The following is a 25,141-nucleotide window of genomic DNA, read 5'->3' as shown; positions in this document are numbered from 1 at the left end:
TAGTTTTTAAAACAAAGTGACCAGCCTTTCCACTTCCTTTCACAGTCAGGGATGAAAGAAGCACTGTTTAAGCTAAAAAGATAATGTTGGCACAAAAAGATGCAACGCACATGGGTGTAAATCGGTGACAGATACACTGTGATGAACATTAGAAAGCATTTAAACATAAGAGAAATGACATCCTGGAAAAGGTTTATGGAGAAAGACATTAAAAAACCCCCACTTCTAGTACGGGAACGGGCTTTCCAATATTAATAGCATGCCATGCTATGAGACCAGACCGCAGGTTTTAACAGTTGCTACAGGAGATGAACATAAGCAATGACAATGTTTAGCCTGACACCTCAATGTTTAGACTTTTTAGGATTCTAATACTGGAGCTCTTACACATTTTCATATTACAAGCATGTTGGATTGTTTCTGGCAGCATGAAGAATAGCAAGTCTTCAGTGTTGGCACATTACCTGGCAATACTCAGAGCTGTAAACTATGGTCCCTGACCTGTCATGCTATCAAAGATCAAAGTAAATCATCATTAAGCTGAACAATTCACTGATAATTCAAAAAGTGAAAATATTTTAACATAATAGTGGTGACCTTAGCCCACTGAGAGTCTTTTGAGAAGTGTCATTGGGATATTAGAGAAATTATGAATTATGTCTGTGGAAAGTTATACCTTAGTAAGAAACATCAGAATCTTGAGGCACTACTATATTGTAAAAAACCTTTATTCGGCATTTCTGCATTTACCGATCTTCACAGGGAACGTGAAATAAAGAAGTAGTATGAAATTATTACTTAATGCTCAGCATTAAGCATCACTATGTGAAAATAATGGCACGCGCCGGTGCCGGAGAATTTTTAATTATCATTTAGACTAAGATCTTTCATGCCGTAGGTAGAGGTTCGGTAGGTCACCACAGCAAAAGAAATCATTCCGTCTTAATAGAAACCTTCAATTTAGAAAGTAATTTTTATTGTCCTTTTGCAGGTGTAAGGAGGTTACGTGCAGAAGCGGGGCTGGAAGACAGGCCGCCCGCCCCGGCCTGCATCTTCCCACCCTCCATCACATCTCGGAGAGGTAACGTTTAGGGGGAGCGATAAAGCCTCTCAGCCTGCGTGATGAAGTTGGCAAGAACAGGGAAGTTTCGGGGCACGAAGTCCTTTCGAAAGCCTGGTGAGAAGTCACGCAGTCCGAACCAGAGGAGTAGTGATCTCCAGCGCTTCTCATTCAATATTATAGAAACGAATTAAAACACTTGACAGGAAAGAGTTATCGGCGCCTGAAAAGCAAGGTGTGATAAGGCCTAACGATGGTGTCTCTGTCGAGTCTGCGATGATCGGAGCTGAGCAGTCACAAATGATTTGCCACGGGCCCACGGTGTGGGTGGTGGCTTCTGAACACAAGCCTGCTTTAAGACGGCACTGGAGCAGCTCTGCAGCCCGGGCCAACCCGCGCCTCAGTGCTCCCGCTCTCTTTGTTTTTCAAGGGAAAAACAAACAAGCAAACAGCCACGCTCCGAACGCCGAGGGGCGCCAGCGAGGCCGGTGGCGAGCGGCGCCGCCCCGCGGAACGCCCGCCGCGCCGCCCGCGCCGCCCGCCCGGGCCCCTTTGGCTGCGGCACCGCGGGCGGCGGAAGGAGGGCGGCTGGCCATGGTGCGCGTGGCGGTGGGAGGGGGTGGGTGCGGGACCCGCGGGCTCCGCTTCTGGGGACGGCGGGGGGGTGTGTGTGGGGGGGTGTGTGGGGGGGGGGGTGTGTGTGGGGGGGTGTTCCGCACGCTGCGGCCCCGGCCCTGGCCCTCTCCTTCCCGCCGGCAGCGGCCCCGCCGCCCGGCCTGGAGAGGCCTCGGGAGCCCGCGGCGGCTCCCTGCCGGGCGGGCCCGTAACGGCCCCGCGTGTAAACGCGGCTCCCCGCCCCTCGCACGGCGCGTTTCCCCTCGAGGAGGCTTGCGTGGGCCCGGCGGGCGAGGGCCGCGGGGCTGGCTGTGCGCCGGCGCCGGCGGATCCGCGGGCGGGGGAGGCGAGGAGCGGGGCGAGCGTGCGGAGCCAGCGCTGGGGGCCCTGGAGCTTCCTCCGGGTCGGTTATCCTTAAGCGCTGGTGCTGACACGGGTAATTTGATGTGCTGAAGTTTGCGTTTACTGGTGGCTGTTTCCTGTGTCACCTTTGCGCCTTCTTGCCCTCAGGTGTATTCTTTTGCACGCAAAGAGTTCCGAGAATTTGAATTGCATGTCGTTTGACAAAGCCTTTCGGTTTTGTTCAAAAAACTTTTTCACCAGAAAGTAACATAACTTAAGCTACTGCCACGGCATTTTTTTTTTTAAATGTGTGAGTAGTATTCTCTCTCTGTGCTGCATGAAGGGCCAGAGAAAGAAAGCTTCTGGCTGCTCCCTGGTGTGAGGTGTTCTCATGGTCTGGGGGGAGGGACAACAAAATCCTTTTTGTTAAGTTGTACAAACTATGTACAAGCTTTGTCAGAAACCCAGCTGCAGCAGTCTGATAGAAGCATGAATGGGGACATTTACTGCTAAGGTAAGGAGAGGTAATTTCAGTTTCCTAACTGCAGAGTTCTACAAAATAGGTGTTTTGAGACCAGTCGCTATGTAAGATTTTTTACAGCATTTTTTGTGTTCCAGTAGCTTTGTTACAGTGTGTACCATGTTGAAGTAATTTTGTTTGTTGCTGAGGAGGCCAAGTTCTAACTGGTGGAACTGATAAACTGCTGCTGTAAGTTAAGGGCTTTCTAAAATATTGATGCATGACCTTTTAAATCTTTACCATGGTGTGTGCTCCTGTCTTTCCTTTAATGCTTTACTTAACTTTAGTAGTATATAGTATCTTTTATTTCTTTTCAGCCAAAGTTACGAAAAACCCAAGGAGGGAAGCAAGAGAAAAAAGTTATCCATCCTTATAGCAGAAAAGCTGCACAGCTTGCAAGGGAGGCACACAAACAGGAAAAGAAGGAAAAGTAAGTTGACTGTGCAGAATCTCTGTGCAGACCAAAGGATAATATCACAGTAGATAACTTCTTGTTTGGGGGGAGGCGGGTGGTGGTAGATGTAACCTGAAGATAACAGAAAGGCCTGTATACCTCAGTAGTGCTGGGCCATGTGAACTGGTGGGTGTACAGTCATGAAATCAGTTTATACGAAGTATATAGTTCCACTATATGGCTTTTGGTATTGTTCTTAGCAGTTAGGTTTCTTTGTATTGCAGCATTTTGCTTTTATAATCTGAATGGCATGATGCTGGTGATTTCACATGAAGCTTAGTCACCTAGGTTGACTTCAAGGCTTAATGAGAATCCTGTTTAGCACCTAGCTGCTTCTGCTGAAGTGCTGAGTTCATGGAAAAGAAAACTCAAAAGCTTCCTGTAGAAGAGAGACTGCCCAATAAAACTGAATAATTAATTCCTCTTTGGTGATTTCCTCCTGTTCCATGTCAAGTTTGGTTTTCTGCTTTTAAGTTTTACCTGCTCCTTCCACAGAGGGAAAAGATAGCTGGAGAAGACTGGCCTTTTGTTTCCATGCTGTCTCAGCTTGCTACTTGATATGCTGTGATTGTTTAGGAAGTTATTAAAGGAAACCTAAAGCATTTTCTGTCATAGTATACTAGTATTTGGACAGACCATGTGGTCTGAACCCAAATACTCATACATCTGAAGGTGTCAGATTGGGAACTCCTGGTGCAGCTGAAGCGTTCCTCAGAGACTGTGCAATTTTGTGGTTGGGGATGGATGCACAGCCTTATCCACAGCAAAGTGGTAAGGCTGCTCTAACTAGAAAGGGGGCCCTTACTGGCATAGCTGTGCCATGTAGCCTCAAGCAGAGCTGCTGCAAGAATGTACACGTAGCATGTGTTGAGGATCAGACAGTTTTCTAATGGCAAGAAGTTTTCCCCGCTGCTTCATGTTTTGCCTGTGCTCTCTGACTACTGATTGTAAGTAAGTTTTTATTGTAGATTATTTTCCTAGTGCTAAATTGGCTACTTCATCCCTTAGCTCTCATCTTGCCTCATAACTGCCACCAAGAATGCTTAATCGCAAAAGATAACTGAATCGTGTTTGATTCTTGGTGCTTGGATCTATGACTTTCCCATACAGAAAAACATGAACAAAACTTACTGAGTGAAGGAGTGATGTGCTGATTATTCATTATGACATTGTACACTCAGTCAAATCTTTTAGTGATTGTCTCTGTGGGTAGAGTTATGCGGATATAGACACCTGTCCTGACGTTTCTTGTTAGAGTGCTGGTTTTGGTTCCTCTTACAACAGCTAGAAGTTAAAGAACTCCCACTGTAATAGTATTCCTCCGTTTAACTTGCTCTTTAATTACTTTTCTTTGTGGAGAAGGTTTTAAGGTATATGTTAGGGATTGCACAGGGCAATCTATTTTCTTCCGGGTAAGAGGGTACCAAATGCATCATTGATTTCTTTACTTAATGCATTAATAATGAAGTAATTAGGTCATTCTTTCCACGAAAAGGAATGAAAAGGTGCTGGCTTTGTACTGGCTAGGTATTGTTACTGAGGCAGCTATGTTTCTCTGATGAACAGCTGAAAAGTCGTGGGCTACCAGAGCCACCTTTGCAGTAGTGGGACACTCAGTCCACTGCTAACATTGTCAAGTGAAGTCTACAGAGCAAAATACAGAATCAAAATTGCTTTAGGAGCCAAAGACCACTTAGTAGTTTTGAGCATACAGGATTCAGTAAACTGGAAATATCACCACCTTTCTGATTCTCTAGATAGATACTCATAATAAGCAATTGTAACAGACCTTGCGCTTTCTTGCATGATGATCTAGATGATCTTAACCCTTAAATTCAGTTAAAAATAAAAAAGTTCCCCCAATGACAAACAAAAAATTAAATTCTTTAATTTATTGAAAGTTTCCTTTCAGAAGTTATCACCAAATGTATTAATCTAGAGACTTGTTCACCTGAGAGTTGGTTCTAGTGCCTGGTCTTTACTGTGTAGGTTTCTGTCTGTGCTTGCCAGAGTGGATTAAGTCTCACAGCTCAGCACATGGCAATGCCAGTCTTTTATCTGCACTAGACCACGGCTGTAGTTTTACAGAAGATGCTCCAGTTAATAGATCGTGGAATGCAGCTCTCAGTTCAACCACATTAATTTTTTAATCTTTTTTAAGCTAAAAAAAAATGTGTTTGTTGGATTGAACAGCAGCTAACTTCTCAGTGCTGGAGAACCAGGTTACACAAGGATGAAGAGGGTGTTTGTTCAGGGAGTATACTTCCTAAACCTTGCAAGTAACACCTTATCTTGACTAGCAGTACATGTAGAACACTTGCTACAGTGTCTTCCTTCTATCTCATAACACCCATTGCCACTGGCTGTTAAAGACAGCTAAATGCTCCTTGCCCATTATTTGAGCTATAGTATTTTCACCTGTGCACAACAGCAGGTTAATTCCCTATGAAAGGTTTTTTTGGAGGATTTAAGTTTAGTTCAGATGCTTTTGCTAACACATGTAAGGCTACCATGTTACTTCAGCCTTTCTTTATAAAGTTATTTGCTTTTTAAAAAGGAATTTTACATAAAAGAAACAAACTTACTTATAAATGAGTTTTTTACCTATTGAAGAGACAGTGGTCTTTATGCCAGTGTGGTTAGCCTTCCTGTTCCTTTCCTCTGCAATGTAGAAAAGGTGCTAGTCATGGCAACAGAGTCCTTCCAAGTGAAACAAGCAGACTACCTTTTGGTACATGCCACGGGGTTACCTGAGGAAAAAGTACCATTGTATGAAAAAGGATTAAATACTGGCAGCCAAGCAAGCTGGTAAAAAGTGAGCTTCAAGCAGCCCAGTGAAAGAGCAGATGGTTTATCCTGAGTTCTTGTGGGGGATTGGTGAAGCCTAATGCATTCACAGATCAAAGGTATTTTAATCTTAAACTCATTTGCCCTCGGTTGAGGATGTAGGTAACTATGCTTCCCTTAGGCTTTCTTTAGGATGTTGATTGTTATCCTTTTTAAGCCTCACAGAGCAGAGATGCTCCATAAGGAGAATCTCGATTTAAGAATAGAGGATGTAGATTGCTATCCATTTCTTTAGGCTCTGTTCCTTGCTTTCTGCCGTTTCTTTTCCAAGCCTCCTTACTATTTCAAGTGTGAGGCCTCTAGGCTGATGGTATAAGATGTAGACCTCCATTTTTCATAGGGAAACTGTTCCACCAGAAGTAATGTGGCAGTCTGGACCATCCAAAGCATATTGTGATAGCAAAGTGATCTATCTATAAAAAAGATTTCTACATCTTACAGTTCTGGATCCTAAACAGTTAACTAGCATTGTTCACAGATCTGCACTTTGTAGATCTCTTTTGTTGTGGTGCTCTAAAAATAATTCACATTAAAAACATCTTCCAGTTTTCTATATTCTATTTTATGTACTGTCTTGTCTTGAAGAGCAATTTAACTTGAAAGACACGAATACATGATTTCTTCCCTTTGTCTTTTAAAGACCTGTTCAGGGTTCCGATTTCTTTTGGATCTCTATTATCTTAATGATCAGCTAGCTAAATCTGAAGATCTTTTATTTTTTTTAAATGTTGGGAGTTAAGCATGTGTTTAAAAGCAGTCAGTTTAGCCACTCACCAGACTTTTTAGTGTAATTACTTAGCTTTCAGTTTCTTTAAGAAAATGATGGGGTTTGGATTCATTTTGCAGAGCTCTGAAAAATAAATTTCTGATGCTGTGGACAGAGGAAAGCTTTCCACTCCTACAGTCAGGAAAAAGAAGTAGCTCACACCAATTTTGTTCTTCCTCATTGCTTTTGCAGGTCTATTAAATGTCTCCTTTTAGTGGCAGCTGATAATACTAAATAAATGCTCTGGCATTGTTTGTTTCCAAATTTGTGACTTAACTGCAATAAATTTACTGAAGACTTTTTCATTGGAAAATGACTTACTGAAGTTGAAATATTTGCAGAAACAATTTTCCAAATTACTTCTGTTTAGTGATAACCCTGGTCTCTGGTTGGAAAGTTTGCTTTGGTTTTGTGTGATTTGTTTATTTTGTGTTGTGATTTTTTTTTTTTGTTGTTTTCCTTTGGTACTTGACTGGAGTTAGGATTCAACGCTAGAGACAGCTTAAGCTTCTATTTACTTCTTATATGACTTTTCTATATGATGAAGAGAAATAACTACAGTGAACATTCCTGCTTATGTTAAACAGGAAAGGAAATTACATTCAGTTGTGAGTTGCATATTCAGGTATCCTTTAGGGAAGACATTACCTACAAGGCATTTCAATACTTAATGCAGTGCTGGGAAAAAGGAGGGAGAAATTCTGCTGTAAGTTGCAAAAGTCTTTTACAGTCTGCATTGTCCAGATACTTTTCAGTGCGAGCATTCTCAATGAAATATGACCGTAACAATAAGCTTGTTGTCCAGAAACTGTGGCTGCACTACAAAAGACCAATTTTGACCATAATAAGAGGAAACGGACCAGCTGATTTTAGCAAATTGACTACAGTCTTAAGTCATCTTGTTCACTTGAATTGCACCTTTTTCTTGCCTGTATCCCTATTCTCAATTCTCCTCAAGGTCTAATGAGCAGCAACAAATTCCAGTGTATTATTACTAATTTATTCTCTCTTAATCTATACGTGACTCCTTATTGCTATAGGCAACTTGTTTGCTCTGTTAGATAATTACAAAGATGTTTTTATGAGGTAGAAATAGCTGGTACACTGGCACCAGTAGAACACTGCTTTTCCTACACTTTAGGAAACCAGACTGTAATGGGATATTCCTGGAACTTCTTTTAGTAGTGATGGACCAACAACAATTGTGTTCTGTTTGCGACTCCTGAAATGTCAGTCTGGTTTGGTAGCTAAAGCAGATCTAGCACAGCATTTTTTTCTTTTCCCTGTTGTTTTCCCTCCAGAGTCAAAACATACCTCTCCTATTGTGCATCTATTGCCAGTTTTTTAGGAGACTTTTCACTTCCATTACAAATTTACCAGTCTAATACTGTCATGCTCTAAGATGTTTTTACAGTATTTCGTACTCTGTCATGAAGCAACCCCTTAGGAATAAGTGGTAACCTCATAATATCTCCTTGTGGAGCTCTTTGTTTCTCCCTAGCTTTTCTGTTGGCTAATCTCTAAATCTCCCTTGAGCCACTATGCTTCTACTTGTGCTGTTTGCAGCAGTGATGCTTTGAGATATGTTCTTGCAGATCTGTCAAGTGGAACTGAACAAATGTTAGGTCTTTTTGCTTACATCAATAAAAAAAAAAATGAACTGCAAAAAAATCAGAGCTTTTAATTCTTATAGAGGGATTTTTCACGTAGAAGTATCCTAAAATGCTTAACCAAGCCACTAATTGGTGTGTAAGCTAACAAAAACGGGCATGTGTAGGAAGGAATGTGGAAGGTATATAGCAATCTGAAACAAGGAAATATGTCCTGTAACCCATGAATTATTTGTTTTTTTCTTAACGAAAGAGTGTATCTTAGTTCTCAGAGCCAGAGATGGCGTTTGTATGAGTGGACATTATTGGGAAAAATACTGAATTAGTAAACTGATTTAGCAAATACTCAGTAATTGTTAGTATTTAGAGTACAGCAGTTGAATATAATACCTGAGGTAGAGATAATGATGAAGTATGAAGGCTTTAACTTTTTAAGTACCTAGGAAATATCAAGAAAGCCACTAATCATCCATATCAATAATCAGTGCCTAAGCAGGTGATTTTTGGGAAGCAAGTAGAGGAGAAAATTGCTAGGAGGCAACAGCCTGCCACAAGATTGTGTCCCTGTCCTCACCCTCTCTTTCCCTTGAGCAGATGTCACTCATTGTGTGGAAGGAGGTAAAAGGAACTTTCTTTGACTTACCTTATTTGATCTCCCTGCTAATACTCTTGTCTTTTAACGGTCATTGAGGTAAAGTTTTTATGAAAAGTACAATAAGGCAGCATCTGATCCTATCGTTCATTATTAATCATGCTGAAATAAGTTGTGTACACCTAGAAACTGAAGGAAATCCTGGTTATCTACTTCATTGTCTTGATAAATAAATGATCTAGTGACCCTTGTAGGCGCAGATGGCAATTTGTAGTGTTTTAAAGCATAGATACATGACACTATTTATGATTCCAATCAGGCAGGTTTTCTAGATGGCATCATAGTTTTCTCCATGGCAACACTTTGCAGATGTGCTCAGCTGGCTGTGTTGCCATGCAAGGTTCACAGCAGTAACTGCTTGTGTGGAGTTCCACTCTGGAAAATGTGTCCTTTTCTTGGTTGCTATTACTGTTCAAAACTCCCTGCTGTAAGCCTTCTTGTAGGCTACCTACCACAATTTTTTATTGAAGGCATTTTCTACAGCTGAGTTTTAAAGTTGACTTCTAATGTAATTCCTTTTTCCTTTCTTTTTTTACACAGTCTTACCCGAGTCTGTCCTTTAACCCACAGGAATGAGAGTAACTTTTGTTTTAACACTAGAAATCTTTTAATTAATCAACCAGCTTGGGTTTATTTGGCAGGTATGATAAAACTCAAACCCCATGCTTGACCTGTATAGACTTTTGAATTAAAAAAGCTTATCCCAGATGGTGGGGTATCTGTAGAAGTAAAAAGGCTCTCCTTGGATGTGTTAGTGGAATTCTTAGCAGCTCACACATGCTGTGCCTTTGCTTTTATGTGACTTTTAGATGGTCTTCAGAGAACGAAATACCTCTTGAAAAAGCTAACCTTTATTTTAAAAATGTAGATTTGTAGCCAAGTGACATAGGTATGTTTGTCTCAGGAAAGTAGGGCTTTCCCGTTTGATCTGAATTTTTGTGACAGGTGACAGACTTCTGTGCTCTGAGTTATTTCAGTTAACTCTAAAATGCTCATTAAATTCTACAGAGTACAAGGAAATTAATGAAGTGGCACATTAGCTCATTAGCTTTGAACTGTGTGTCGTGGTTTGAACTCAGAAGGCAACTGAGCACCACACAGCTGCTCACTTCCTCCTACCACCCCAGTTCTGAGGAGGACAAAATAAACCGGGCTTGGGATTCAAGACAGGAGAGGGAAGGGCAAATCACCCATGATGGTCATGGCCAAAAGGCAGACTTGTTAAGGGAAGAAAAAAAGAATATAGATTTATTACAGACACTACCAACAACACTTAACAAAGTGGGACAGTGAGAAACATTGCCACATCTTGAGAACACCTTCCCCCCACCCCTCCCTTCTTCCCGGGCTCAGCTCTGCTCCCGATATCTCTACTTCCTCCCCCAGTGGCGCAGGGGCAGGGAATGGGGGGTGCAGTCAGTGCTGCTGCTTCTTCCATCTTTGGTGGGGGGAGCTTCTGGAACTTGTTCCTTCTGCTCCATCGTGGTCCCCCTCTCACAAGAGACAGTCCTCCACAAACTTTCTCCAACATGAGTTCCTCCCATGGGCCGCAGCGTTCCCCACACTGCTCCGTCATGGGTCACTAACTTCCTCCGACTGGATTCCCTCCCACGGCTGCAGCCCTTCCCGAGCTGCTCCGGCGTGGGACTCCCCCGCATGCTGCAATCCTCCCAGTGCTGAATTACAGCAGCGGGGCTGCCTTTTCCCATGAGACCCCGGCCTCCTTGGGGCACAGAACCTTGATCATCGGAGCAGGAGCAACAGGCCATAAATCAATGTCTGCTCCACCGTAGATCTCCATGGGTGGCAGGGGGGGCCGCCCTGCCATCTCCCCACAGGATACAGGGGGGTCTCTGCTCCGGCACACCTCCCCCCTTCTTCCTTCCTCCGTTCCTCCACTGACCTTGGTGTTCACGCAGCTGCAGCAACTCCTCCTCACAAGTCCCACTGCTCCTCACCACGTCCCTTCTTAAATACGTTATCACAGAGGCGCAGCCGATTGGCTCAATTTCCCAAACAGAAGTGGAGCTGACGTGGGGCTGGGGGAGCTTTGAGAAGCTTCTCACAGGGCGCTGCCCCGATAGCCCCCTCCCCTGCCACCAAAAAACCCCACCACTCAACCCAGGACACTGTTAAATTTTGGCATTGTTTGTTCTTCATCAATTATATCCTTTATGATTTTCTTTATCCTTTATCACTTTTCTTATTAAATAATAAAATAAGTATATTTTATCAGAGGTCCTTGGATGTATAGCCTGAACTTTCATGGCTGTCATGGTTTAACCCCATCCAGCAGCTAAGCTCCATGCAGCCACTTGCTCACTCCCCTCACAGTGGGAGGGGGGAGAGAATTGGAAGGGTAAATGTGAGAAAACTCGTGAGTTGAGGTAAAGACAGTTTAAGAGGTAAAGCAAAAGCCATGTGCAGAAGCAAAGCACACCAAGGAATTAGCTCCCGCCTTCCCCCGGGCAGGCCGGGGCTCAGCCGCCTCCAGGCCAGCCGGGCTCCATCACCTGTAACAGGTACTGGGGAAGACAAACACCATCACTCTGAGCGTCCCCCCCTTCCTCCTCCTTCCCCCAGCTGTATGTGCTGAGCACGACACCGTGGGGTCAGGGATAGCCCTGGGGTCAGTTGGGGCCAGCTGTCCCGCCTGTGCCCCCTCCCAAATTCTTGTGCCCCACCAGCCTGCTGGCTGGTGGGGAGGGGTGAGGTGAGGAGCAGAAAAGGCCTTGGCTCTGTGCAGCCCTGCTCAGCAACAACTAAAACATCCCTGTGGTGTCAACGCTGCTTCCAGCACAAATCCAAAACACAGCCCTGTACCAGCTGCGGAGAAGAAAATTAACTCTATCCCAGCCAAAACCATCAGAATGGCTAAGATATTTTTTCCAGTGAGAAATTTCATACATATCCCAACAATGTATTATTTTTCTTTCTGAAATAAAGTGTCATGCAGCAGCGTTCAGTGGTGCAAACTGAATCTGAGAGCTTCAGGACAAAAATGCATGAGGTACTGTGTTGCCTGTTGGCAATTTTCAGAGCACATAAGATTTTTCAATATGACAGGAATTAACCCCAAACTGAATTGTGTACACACATCCCATAGAGTACAGAAGGCTTCAAGTATCACGCCAGAGGTTGAGGTGAAATTAAAAATACTTTGAGATGGATTTTTTTCATCCTTTTTTATATAGTTGTTAGTTCTGGTTTTGTAACACATTAACCTTTACTGTTCACTAAACACAACCTTTAATTATTACAAGTTTATTAGATACTAGAATGGTATTTTTCGTGTTGTATGCTTGATGTGCAAGGACACAGTGCACAGAAATCTTTTGTTCTTGGTCTCCAAACCCATTAAACATACTAGCAGAATATTAGAAACGCTTAATGAAATTATTACAGTGGAGGCTTTCTGGGGAATTTCTTTTGCTGTGCTCCAAAAAAAGTGTTGCGTCCTAGTTTCTTCTGAGAAACTGTTTTACTTAATAGGTAAACTGGACAAATTTCAGATAATAGTTTTACCAAAAAATAGAAATTTTATGTGAAGCAGAGTAAGTTTTACATTGTTCTGAATTTGGCAATATTTCTGTTTGAAATGTTGCCTTGACTTTCATTGTGACTCCAAAGAAATGATTTCTGGAGAAAGAAAATTAAGATTATTTCTTGTATGGTACTCATTCCTGGCTAACATACTTGTTTTTTCTCTGCTAGGTTGAAGACTGAAAAAGCTTTGCGTTTGAGCATCATCGGTGAGCAGAAGCTTCTATTACTAACTACAGTATTCAAGAATTTAGCATAGACTTAAAACTTTACCAACGTTATAGATACTCCAGTCAGAGCTTCTTTCTCTATAATCTGACTATAATCCTAAAATATGGCTGTTGAAATGCTAAAAGAACTGACGTGTTCACTCACACAGTAGATAGAGAATTGAAGTTGGGACTGAGTATAACCTAACCCTTAGCCAGTGTACTTGACAACAGGACAATATAGACCAAATGTCTGTTTTGTACATCTGTATGTGTATTTATTGTACTTGTCTCCATGCTTTTTTTAGTTGCTTGTAAAAGAGGATGGTATATGTAGGTTAACAGAGACATTGTACTAGCAAGTAAATTCAAAACTTTAACACAATATATTGCACAGCCTTGAATGATTTTCCCTATCATATGATTTGACACTGCACCTTTTCAATTTAATCTGTTCAAAAATTGTGATGTTCAGGACTCTTGTTCAGCCATTGTGTTGTTTTTTTCCCCATGGGGCCTTCCTAAATTTCCATCTTCAGCTATTGATACTGTGATACTGTAAACATTAATTTCCAGTAATGCAGAGTGTAACATATTTTTTCCACAAGGAAGATATAAAATACATCTGAAGTGATGTAAGAATGTTTGAATTACAGCTACCTTCATTCCTGGTATGCAAAATATCAGTGAGTCTATGATGCCATTCAAAATCTTGAAAAACGGGGGGTTATTTCAAAAACTTTGAAGAACTTTAATCTGTGTTGGTGATACAGTGATGATGTAATCATTAACGTTTATTCTTGTAGGAGAAAAACTGCAATGGTTTCAAAGTCACCTTGACCCCAATAAAATTGAGTACACAAAGAAGGAAGCTGGCGAACTAATTGAAAAGTAAGAGTGATGTTAAAAACAGGATTAAAAAGCTTGATTTGTCTTTTATAGTAATGTTCTCATTTAAGATCTGTAAAGTGATGATGACTCAGAGGAGGTCTTTTTATGTATTGCTATTAATAATATCAAGTAGTTGATTTTGTTGCAACTGGGGTTAATTGTATATTGAAAGATGTGTATAGTCACACTAGAGTTACTAAAGTCAGTAGGGTTGTTCTTTGTTGGTTTTTTTTATTATTTAAGCATACCTCTGCTTTTGTAATGTGTGGAGTGCTCTAAATGATTTGGGTAGTAGTAATTGCCTGAATTTGCGAGTTGGGTTATTCAGTGACAGATGCACATATTTCATTCTACTTATGCCTTTATTCTTGAAATATTTTTGCTGAGAGGATTAATCGGTACTCAGGTGGGTCAATTTTTAGGGCAGGAAATACCAAAATTGAATCTGCTAAGAAGAAACTCAGTTATTTCTGGGCTGCTGGAACTATCTACCTGTGACTTGTCACCATTTTTTACCTGCTGGCTAAATAACATATAATATAGAGGTATTCTTACACAAGTGTACTGTATCAGTTTCTTTTCAGAAGCTCTGACGTATTTCCTGCACTGTTCATGAAACCTGTAAACTGCTAATCAACACTAGTGATGCTGCAAAGGCAATAAAAGCTTTCTTTTTGGATTTGTGTTGGATATTTGTGAGATGATATAGAACATGTGCCAAAGAAGAACTTTACTTTAAAAATTATTATTGAGGTGGTGAAATACAGCAATTAAAAGTTATGAATACTTAGATTTAACGCTGGTCTTCCAGGGCAGGTGAATTATAATAATGTGGGAGTTTTGTTCTTTGCAAACATAGTTTAAAAAAGCAGCAAATAAAAAACCCCAATTCTTCTGAAAGCTGCAGATGATTCAAGTGAAGTTCTAAAAAGAGCTTCCACTTTGAAGATTGAAGTATTAGTTCAAATCTGAGATGCATCTCTGACTAATTTGGAAAGTAAGTACAATTAGTAAAATAACTTCTTAGATTATCAAAGTAATTCCGTTTTGCAAAAGTTTTGCATGACTGCATCTAGCATAAATGTATACTATTTCTTTCAGTTATATGTGTCGATTCAATGTGGAATTGGAGCAGATTGAGTTACAAAACAGTATAAAAGGTAGACAAGGAAGACAGCATGGTTCACGGGAAACTGTCATCAAGCAGACCATAGAACGTGAAAAACAACTCTATGAAGGCTATGGAATAGGTACGTAAAAGTATTAGAAGTCACACCTTCTACTCAGAAGGCTAGAATCTAAGTGAAATTTCTAGGCGTTCTCTTTATTTTTCTCTTTAAAGGAATTAACTAACTGCTAGGTATTTATGCCTTGCAGAGGAGTTTGGGAGGAGGGGAAGGGTACAGAAAAGGAAAAAAAAAGATGGTGGAGATCCTACTTGTGTATTTCTGCTTTACTGCTTTGCCTTTGTGCATCTTTGCTAGCACTGCCTCTTTAGTGCAGGCATCTATAACATATTTTTGAAACTAAGGTGAGATTTATTGCATCCGTCCCAAATAAAAATTATGTTTTGCAGCTGGCTTGGACCTTCGTTATATACAAAGTAATTTTTATCTTAAAAGTACATTTCAGTGGGTATGCATGTTTTAACATGCATTAGCATGAAGACTTTATTTGCTCTTGTGGGGAATAACTAGCATCACTTTCTCTACAATTAATTACTTTTTTTTTAGGTGGGCTTTGTTATCTAGACTTGTGCCAATGAAGTCTTTGTAGATAACTTTATACATAACATACAAGCCTGCTGATATTGATAAAGCTGTGGTCTGACTTGCCCCTTTCCACTGAGATGGACCAGTGGCTTCAGCATGTATCATATCATAAGAGAGTGGGCTTTAGGGATCATGAACTTCAGGAGAACCGAAGCTCTGAGCTCATGGGCCTAAAACATCTTCAGAAAGAGATCTTCCATTCCTCTGATGTTGAGATGTGTTTCATGTGGGAGACTGATTACAGCAGAAATTCTAATACTGATATATTTCCAAAATTTGAATATTTCTGGACTTTTCCTATTAACATTTAGGCATTGCAGGAGGAAATCCTGGGTTATTGTGACACGTATACTCTACAGGCTGTATTCTACAGGCATAAATTATAACCCACAAGTAGAAAACCACATGTTTCCTTTTGTTCTTAGGCAGAGGAGATACGCTCCTTTCTTTCAGTTACTGGAGATGGTGGTGGAGGGGGTGTAAGTGCTCTGTGTGAAGGCCCTAACACTTAACCTCTCAATAATCAAAAACCCACAAAAACTCCGAAGGATTAAAAGTAAAAATTTTGTAGGTAAGAGCCTAGTCGAAAGCACTTTTTGAGTTTTAAACATTCACCTTGGCCATTATCACAAGTTTGAGTGAAATCATGATGCTGAATATTCTTGTTGACTTTTAAATTACCATTTATCTTCCTTTGGGTTAGCCATCTATGCCAGCAGATTGTCTAATGAAATCTTCTGAGGAGCAGTCGTGTGAAAACCACAACATAAACATTAGAGCTGAAAAGTTCCTCTTCAGGTGCATAGTCTTCTTTATGAAGAAGCACTTAAACTATTTTTGAAAGTATTTTCTGTTTTGGAGGTAGTACACAGATGCAAGCTACATGTAAGAAATAAATGTAAGACTGAATATTTGACAGCTGAAACTAGAAGGGAAGCAGCAGTAATCTGGTGAAATAAGGGAGAAAGAAAAAGGGATAATGAAAGTGCAAAAAGCAGAGGGTTGTTTTGAGGAGAGTCAAGTACAAAATAGTAGTGAAATTTATGTGCTTTGCTTTAACAGATAAGCATGTTGGAGTTAAGTGATGAACTTGGCTTTACTGCTAAAGTATTATTCAAACAGTCAGTCCTAACAGTGAAAGTATGTCATGGAAGACATGAAAAATCTACATTGGTCTGTCATTAGGTTACAAAGCACATCGTGGTTTGGCTGTGTGTCATATTCCTCTTTCCTCTGATTTATATTGTACTAATAAAGAAAATGAATGTGTTTAAAATTTGCCAGTGTTACTTAGTACTTTCACAACCTGCAATGGCAGAGGAATTCAGGAATATCAGTGTGACTTGATGCGTAATCTTTGACTTCTTAGAAGGGGGAGAAAAAAGGTCATAGGAAAAGAGATAGTATGAATGTCATTAAAGAGCTCAGTTATAGAAAATCTTCATTTTGGTTTTGCTTTTAAATTTTAGTTCTTCCTTTTTTCCTTACTGCTTTGTGTAAAGCTGACAGAAAAAAGCCATAGGACTAGATAGAAAGATGTCAAATGCACAAGCACAACATAAAAATAAAGAAGAATCCAGAAATATTGTAAGCAAAATTTGCAGTTATTATAGTATTAGTAAGTAAAGCATTCAGAGAGCATGGTGCAACTTCACATATTAAATGCGCTCTCAAATCATTCATTATTTGTTATCACAGCTGCTGCAGGTTTTGCTCTCTGTCTAGGACAGCGTTCATTCAGAGAAAATAGTTGCTGCTAAATACTGTAATTAGAGTTTCGGGATAAATGGAAATCAGCTGGAAACTGTGCTTTTATGCTCCAGCCCATTATTATCCATGGAAGCTGTAGTGAGTGGAGCTTTTATAACTGACTTAGTATTTGTTGGGTTTTTTTTCCTTCCTATTCTTCAACTCAGTTATTTCTTGTATGCATGTGCATTTGCTGTGAAGAGACTATATGATATGTATTGTTTACATGTAGGAAAGTGTCCTAAAATCTGATGTCATATATATATGTATATCAGATATATGTAAATGAAAAATGAATTCGTCTTTACTGGCTGCTTACAGAGGTGTCAGATATCCAAAAAAAAATAGTAAATTTTAGTCTTTTTTTGGAAAACAGTACCTATACAGGGAACATTCAGTGTATCTGTGAGGTTGTTGAGTTTTGTTAGCAGCTTCTTTCCACTTAAAGATAATCCTTTCATATACTCCTTAAATGTATCTACATTATTTTTTCTGTAGTCTTCTTCCTGATGTTGTCATTTGTGTGTGTTTGGTTTTTTTAATCTGGTCTAACATGTTTATAGCAAACCTATTGAAAGAGAAACCTAAATATGTACAGGATATGCCCTTGGAACTCAGAGTTAGCATGCTTTCAGTTGAAAAGCATCATAATTATTTCATCTGAACATCATACATTTTTGATAATTTGCTCTAATTACCTTGCGTGTTCTCTCAGAAGCATAATGCTAATCTTGGAGAAAAATGGCCTTTGAAGCTAAACACACCAGTTTTATTAGTTAATTCTTGAAGCTTCAGGTTATAAGTAAATTGATTTAATGCAGATGAAAGTTGTATAATTTACATGTATCTGCTACTGTAACTACTGTACTGTTTGTTAGCTGCTGTTTTCTGTAACGATCATTATTGTGTAACTGACTGTTTCTTTGTCTAAAAGGCATCTACAGTTTCTAACACCCTTTTCCTTTTTTAACTTCAGACTGCAATATCATCCTTTGACCTGACTTGGGTATTTCTATATGACAGTTCTAATGGATGTGATATACATGCAGCCTATATTCTGTGCAGAGCACTGACAGAGCAGTGACATTTCAGTCCTTGTGAGATTTAGGTAAATGTCTTGTGCAGTTCTTTGCTTTGGGAGAGAGAGATGGTTGCTGCTATAAAGAATAATAATGTTTTTATTAACAGTATATTTCAGAGGAAGGAATTAAAGCATCCCAGCAGACTTTCATAGAGCACTTGGTTAAAAAACTGCTGTGGGATACAGCTGTAGGAGGGCAATCTGACACTAGGATTGGCTCCTCTATCCCCTTTTTCTCTAGGTATGCTTTAGAAGCCCTCTGGTTCAAGCTTGTGCACAGAGGCAGGATTGGTTAGACCTACAGCTGACAGCAGCTTTTCACTTCTGATGCCCATAGGAACTTTGAAGTAGTTTGGTTCAGTGCTTCTTCACCCATACCATCGGAAAGGTGCTGACTTTATAGTATTTTACTCAAGTTCTGTGTTATAAATTAAGCTCAGTCACTTTGTCTTTTTCCTTGTTACGAAATGATGTTAAGCACTAACATTGTCATGACAAAGTTTGAGAGCTAACAAGCTGTCGGTTTTATTTTCTTATCTTTCTTCTGAGGAAGAACAATTTGAAAGGGTCAGAAAAACGCTTATTTAAATTTTTCACTGCTGTTTTATTATAACACATAGATTGCTGAATACTTCATCTTAGACATGCCAGGCAGTATCTGCTCCCCAAAATACTGTCTTCATTTCATTTCCACTAACTCCTGTGCCATATTTCTCTGTCTCCCATTTTTTCCATCTTTAGTTCAGAAAAATACACTCCCGTGACTTAACGCTTTCAAATGAAATTAAGAAGCTCACAAGTAGCAGCAAAATCCGTGACACTGGTGCATGCTAAGGAGGTACTTCTGAGTAAGACAAGTGTTATTAATCTGAAAATACAGTGCTACTGCAGCTTTCCACCATAATTTAAAAAATCAGTTACTGTGCCGTATATAGTTACTTTATTTCTAATCACACAGGACTAGAGCTTCTAGTTCTGTTTCTAATCTGGCAACTTTGTGGTTTGTGTTGTATAACATTGCAAACAGACACGTAAACATAATTTAAAAATGTTGCTGCTGCCAAAGCACTAAAGATCAATTCAGTGCCAAATCTTGGTTTGTCACAGAATCTCCCCCCTTTCAGGATGCCTGCTTTCTCCTGACATTGGTGAGCCCTGGATGACAGGCTAGATAAAACTGGTAGAATCTTCTCTTTGGAAAAAATCCTATGTAAGTTAATAAAAGCCATTAAATGCATTCCAAGTTGCTTTTTCAACAACAACAACAAAAAAAAAGGCAATTTAAAGACCTTCATTTGAAAGTCTTGTTATTTAGTCCTGCTTTGTCTGAAAATGCATGTTGGATCAGTGCTTTGACAGAAGGAGCAAATACAAATCTCAGCGTATTTCTGGGACAGTTGGCCCAAATTGGCATGGTGCCACTTCTGCCAAACTCACTGTTTCCATCACAGCTCTGTCCTAGAAGCAAACTGAGTAGACATTGCTCCGTGTAAAATACCTGAGAGAAGGGAAGAACTTCTTTCCCTTGTGGGGGCTACAGTGTTTCAGCATTTGGCACTGGGCTGTTCAAGGGACTGCAAAGAAAGCAAGAGGGCCCATAGTTTTGTTTCGGTGCTTAGTTGGGAAGGATGGACCTACTGTGGCATTGATGTTTATCAGAACCGAGGAATCAGCAGACAAAAAAAGGATTAGGTAAATGTTTCTTTGCCTTGCCTTGCTCCATTGTGAGGAGTATCACCTTATCTATTTACCAAGAAGTAGGCTGCAGAAGTCAGTGTAACTGTTATCAAAACATTTTGCATATATTATTGTCCTTCAATTGCTAACTTTATAACCTGGTGTGAAAGGAAGGAATAGAGGAATACTTTTCAGAATAGTAAAGACTATCTGGCCACAAAGATGAGTGAACAGGTATCATCATCCTATATTCTGTAGTAGCAAAATCATCTATAATCCTGCATTGATAGCATAATCTGATTTATTACTTTAAGACTTGGGAAGATTGATAGATTAACAAAGGCAGAACGGTATGTTTAGGGTTTGCCCAAGGACCATATAAGAAGTTGCTAAAATGTCACATTTTTAAGAGCTAAGATAATAAAATAGATTTAATGTTACAGAGGTAGCAAGCATCATCCTTGTTGGGAAACCTGCTGGAAATCTATGCAGTCTCTAGACAGTAATGAGGTATTTCATACTGTGCAAAAATTTCAAGGCTCCTAAGGCATAAATCTCTAAATTACTGAAGATGTTAAACACAGGTCACTTGCAGTACTTTAGGACTGACCAACAAAAGAATGACACTGAATCAAGGCAAAACAACTTAGGCATCCTAGGTTAAATTCTGCATGAGTTTATACATACACATCTAGAAAGAACATTTTGGCTACTTCAGCAAGAAAAGAAAAAAGTCTGTCTCATAGGTCTCTGTACAAGATGTTTGCCTTTCTTTTTACTACCATAGGTAATAAAGATTTGTTGTGAGTATATGTCACTTATTTCTGATAGTGAGAAAGACTGAAAACTTCCAGTCATCGAAACTACTGATATTTGTTTCTGTTCAACTAAGAGGAACATCAACTCATGAGAGGAGACAAGTGCCAACAGTCTATATAAATATTATGTTGCATTTACTGTAGTATTTAACAGACATTTCAGCAACCACAGAATGCTAGTTTCCCAGTATTGAGTGTCTTATAGAACAGGTATTTAACACTGAAAACAGTAGTTGCATTGGCGTGAGACCAGCTGTTATCAAATAGCTATTCTTTGCTCTCAGACTGTCTCATTGCAGGTGGAGGTAGTATTATATTCCAAAATCCAAGAACGTGTTCTGTTTAAACACCTGACGTCTTACTGTACTCTTCCCAGTGTTTATATTTTAAGAACACAGGTATACATATTTATATGTGTCCTTGTACTGCATCGTAAATTTTACAAAATGTGTTTAACTGTTTGTTACATTTTCTTACTTGAATTATTAGTTACTTTCCTAACTCTACTGCTGATCTGTCTTGCTTGCAGTGGTGATGTAAGTGCTTTGAAATTTTTTTTCCAAAATAATTTCAAAATACTTATGGACCACTTAGTACTCATTAATTTAGAGTGAGACTTGTATATGTAGGTCAGCTTTGAAGCTCGGCTTTCTTATTTTACCTTTTATCTGTTGTGCATATTTATAGTAAGTTCTGTAGGGCAGAATTGTCTTTTTATTACATGGGTGAGGGAATATCTGTTAAAAACGAGCATAACCAGACCTTGATCTTGGTTGAGGATGTTAGTTATGCTTTTAAAGCAAGAAATAAATTATTTTCCTGTTCCTTCACTGGAGTTTTTTTAAAGGGAAACTTTAAGTGCTTAAAATTTTGCTATTCCTCAGATGTGTCAGTTCAGAGAAAGTGAAACACCCTCTTTTTATTATTTGTCAGGGTTCAGTAATATTCAGTAACTGGTACATTTAATTCTGGAGCAGTTTACCAGCGTAAGTTCACTTGATTTTCTTCAGCAGCAAGAGGTCTTCCTGTTTATATAGCGCTCTAGAAACTTTCTAATATGGATCCTCATTCTCATTTTCTTGGTCTTTTAATCTCTGAAATAATATGTTCAGCCCTTCAGCTCACATTTCTTTCTTTGAAATGAGACTCATTTGAATAATGTAACGCATCTAATAAAAGTTAATTTCATTCCCATTAGAAATCCCAGACATTATGAACAGAAAGCATCTTCAGTTTTTCAGGTAAGCTATTTTTATTATCGCTACTAATCTGTTTGTGTAATACAGTGCTTCTGAATTTGACATATTGCCTGTCTTTTTTCGTAAAAAAGAATTTATGCAAAACTGTTAAAGAATTTGTCATTTGAAAAAGCAGACTAGGTATAGTGTTGCTATTTTGGTATTTCCTAACTGTTGCAAGACAAATGCTGGTGACAGTTGATCATTAAAACGTTGGAAGGGTTAGAAAGCTTCAAGAGTTAGAATTCAATTTCTGTAACTTAAGTATCTTTTCAGTATTCTTAGAGAGTATTTTCTCTTTACATAAAATTCTGACATTAGCTGTTCACTGATTTACACAAAAAGGATTAGAATTTACTGTTAGTGTTTAAGGATCAAGACAGATTTATTGATATCCTGGGTTCAGGGAGTGGTGGGGTTTTTTGGTGGCAGGGGAGGGGGCTATAGGGGCGGCCCCCTGTGAGAAGCTTCTCGAAGCTCCCCCAGCTCCAAGTCAGCTCCACCTCTGCACCAAAACTGAGCCAATCGGCTGCGCCTCTGCGATAACGTATTTAAGAAGGGACGTGGTGAGGAGCAGTGTGACTGGTGAGGAGGAGTTGCTGCAGCTGCATGAACACCAAGGTCAGTGGAGGAACGGAGGAAGAAAGGAGGGGGGAGGTGTGCCGGAGCAGAGACCCCCCTGTATCCTGTGGGGAGACGGCAGGGTGGCCCCCCCCGCCACCCATGGAGCTCTATGGTGGAGCAGACATTGATTTGTGGCCTGTTGCTCCTGCTCAGCTGATCAAGGTGTTGTGCCCGAAGAAGGCCGGGGTCGCATGGGAAAAGGCAGCCCCGCTGCTGTAATTCAGCACTGGGAGGATTGCAGCATGCGGGGGAGTCCCACGCTGGAGCAGCTTGGGAAGGGCTGCAGCCGTGGGAGGGAATCCAGTCGGAGGAAGTTAGTGACCCATGAAGGAGCAGTGTGGGGAACGCTGGGGCCCATGGGAGGAACTCATGTCAGAGAAAGTTTGTGGAGGACTGTCTGCTGTGAGAGGGGGACCTCGATGGAGCAGTGGGAAGAAGTTCCAGAAGCTCCCCCCACCGAAGATGGATGAAGTGGCAGCGCTGACTGCACCCCCCATTCCCTGCCCCTGCGCCACTGGGGGAGGAGGTAGAGATATCGGGAGCAGAGCTGAGCCCGGGAAGAAGGGAGGGGTGGGGGGAAGGTGTTCTCAAGATGTGGCAATGCTTCTCACTGTCCTACTCTGTTATGTGTTGTTAGTGTCTGTAATAAATGTATGTTCTTTTTTTCTTCCCCTAACGAGTCTGCCTTTTGCTCGTGACCATAAAAGGGGGATTTTCCCCCATCCCAGTCCTATCTCGAACCCCAAGCCTGGCTCTCTGTCCCTTCTCATTGCCGGAGGGGAAGGGAGAGAGAGCTGCTGCATTGTGGTTGGCTGTTGACCAGGCCTAAACCACAACAATTGATAAATGGAATCACGCTTTTTTCTTACTTGAAATGAGATTTCATAGAGTAATTGTAGTCATATAACATAGCGACATAAGTTATTTATAGTCAGAATTTATGATTAAGTAACTAAAAAACCTCTAAATTCTTGGTCATGTTTTCTGAGATGTAACTCTAGATGTAGTACAGGAGTGTTTGTATGTATATGTTAGTTGAAAATCTTAAGCAAATTGATGACTTGCATCCAGTTAAAAGATGTGGGAGCTGTGAAACTTGCTGCTAGCTCATCTGGGCCAGCAAGACAATATGCCTTGGTAATGGATTGAATGAACACTCTTGCTGACAGCTCTATCAACTGAGATACTTTAAAGGGGAAAAAAAAAAAAAAAAAGGCTTAAGAATGCTGATGTTGCAAGGAATGATATACAGCTAACTCCCAGGGGTGGTATGTAGCCAGAAGTCATACTTACAGCATGTTGGAATAAAGCCAGAAATCTCAATGGAGAGACAGGCCTCACAGCTCTGTTTATAATTACGCAATTGACTTCTTGTACTGGGGCATCTGATGGAAGTGTTGTTTTATTACCTTGGTAGAGCAAAACCATATCTATCTTATAATTGGCAAGTGCTTTCTTTGCACTTGAGAAAAATTATCTGTGAAGTGCACTTATTATAATCAAGAAAGCATTCTATTAATCGAGTATTGGATTTGACTTGTGAAATTTAAATGAACCCTTCCTCCTTCATGCAGCCTTTTGAAATAATACACTTATATGAATTAATGTTTACTAACATTTTGTGTCCCGGTGAAGTCAGTCATACAAGATGCTAACAGTTACCATAAATTATAATGAAGGACTTTATGTACATGTGATATTATCTCTGCAAATTGAGCATCCAGGTGAAGAAACTCTTCCAAACTGCTTTTCTATTGCTTACAAGACTGGGATTTTAGTGTCAAGCCTAAAAGCAGATGGGCTAAAGTAACTGAGGTTACAAATTGTCTGTGGGAATAAAATGAATCATATATTTTTTGTTCAGAATGTCAAATCTGAAAGTACTGAATTCTTCACAGACATGTTACAGCTGCTGTAGCGTACAAGATCAAGTGAAAATGTTGGTGCTTATTCTTAGTGCAGTGGGACTGATACTATAATTTAGAAAAGCAGCCTCGCTTGAGTTAGCATCTTCAGAGGAAAGGTGAATTACTTCTGCCATTTTTTCTTGCTATTTCTATTGGTAATTGTTTCTTAATATTTTTTTTTTTCTTTCAAGAGAATGGGATGGTGATCTGAGGAAACTGCCAAACATAAAAATGAAAAAGCTCTCAGCTAGGGATGCTGCTTGTAGTCGCCATGAGGTGGCAGATGTGGAAGCTAAAGAAGAATTGAATAAAGCAGAAGAGGTGGTGTAATGAGCACCAGCTGAGCTGAAACAGCTGAAGGGAATTGTAAGAAACCCATTTTAATTATCACTGGAAACAGGAATAAATTCTAACTATATTTGTAAAGGCTTTGCTAGCTGCATTTTTATGAGCTCACTGTGTACCTGTGGTGAAGAATAAACAGTATATTATTGGGTAAAGCTGTATATTATTGAATAAAAATATTTGAATATAAATAAATACTTAAAATCGTAATTTTGTCCTTACGTCTCATACTCTACCTTCTCTTTAGGATACAGGCTTCTGAGTTGACAAAGCAATTGTAGTTCATATCTTGAAATCCTGACTAGTTGAGTACCTATTCCCTGGGCTTAGAGCAGTCAGGATTCAGACACATGTTAGAAATACTTTGTGGTGGGAAATCCTTACCTTTTCCTGGTAATGGCAAGAATGTATGTCATTTATT

General features: G+C 40.1%; 1 protein-coding gene across 2 annotated transcripts; it reads left to right on the top strand.

The window, feature by feature from the left end:
- The first annotated feature begins 1,439 nt into the window (after positions 1-1,439).
- Positions 1,440-24,911, top strand: TMA16 (translation machinery associated 16 homolog). 2 transcript variants are annotated; one of them, XM_042808442.1, is made up of 7 exons: positions 1,440-1,657; positions 2,855-2,967; positions 12,581-12,618; positions 13,425-13,509; positions 14,611-14,759; positions 21,805-21,847; positions 24,567-24,911. In XM_042808442.1, exons 1-7 carry the CDS (start codon positions 1,655-1,657, stop codon positions 24,703-24,705), a joined length of 570 nt encoding a protein of 189 aa, XP_042664376.1. In that variant the 5' UTR covers positions 1,440-1,654; the 3' UTR covers positions 24,706-24,911. The 2 variants fall into 2 exon arrangements, with proteins under 2 accessions (XP_042664376.1, XP_032839853.1); XM_032983962.2 differs by lacking the exon at positions 1,440-1,657 and adding an exon at positions 2,131-2,531.
- Positions 24,912-25,141: the final 230 nt, after the last annotated feature.

This window comes from Tyto alba, unplaced genomic scaffold (genome assembly GCF_018691265.1).
Source record: "Tyto alba isolate M040663 unplaced genomic scaffold, T.alba_DEE_v4.0 Super-Scaffold_6, whole genome shotgun sequence".
Classification (NCBI taxonomy): Eukaryota; Metazoa; Chordata; class Aves; order Strigiformes; family Tytonidae; genus Tyto; species Tyto alba.
The sequence above is the reverse complement of the archived record's forward strand: the minus strand, read 5'-3'. Positions and strand labels throughout refer to the sequence as shown.

Excerpts from the sequence above, each read along its gene's own strand:
- TMA16 (XM_032983962.2), top strand. The coding sequence starts at position 2,511 with ATGGGGACATTTACTGCTAAG. Across the intron at positions 2,532-2,854 it reads TGGGGACATTTACTGCTAAG|CCAAAGTTACGAAAAACCCA; the intron begins GTAAGGAGAGGT and ends ATTTCTTTTCAG. Across the intron at positions 2,968-12,580 it reads AAACAGGAAAAGAAGGAAAA|GTTGAAGACTGAAAAAGCTT; the intron begins GTAAGTTGACTG and ends TTTCTCTGCTAG.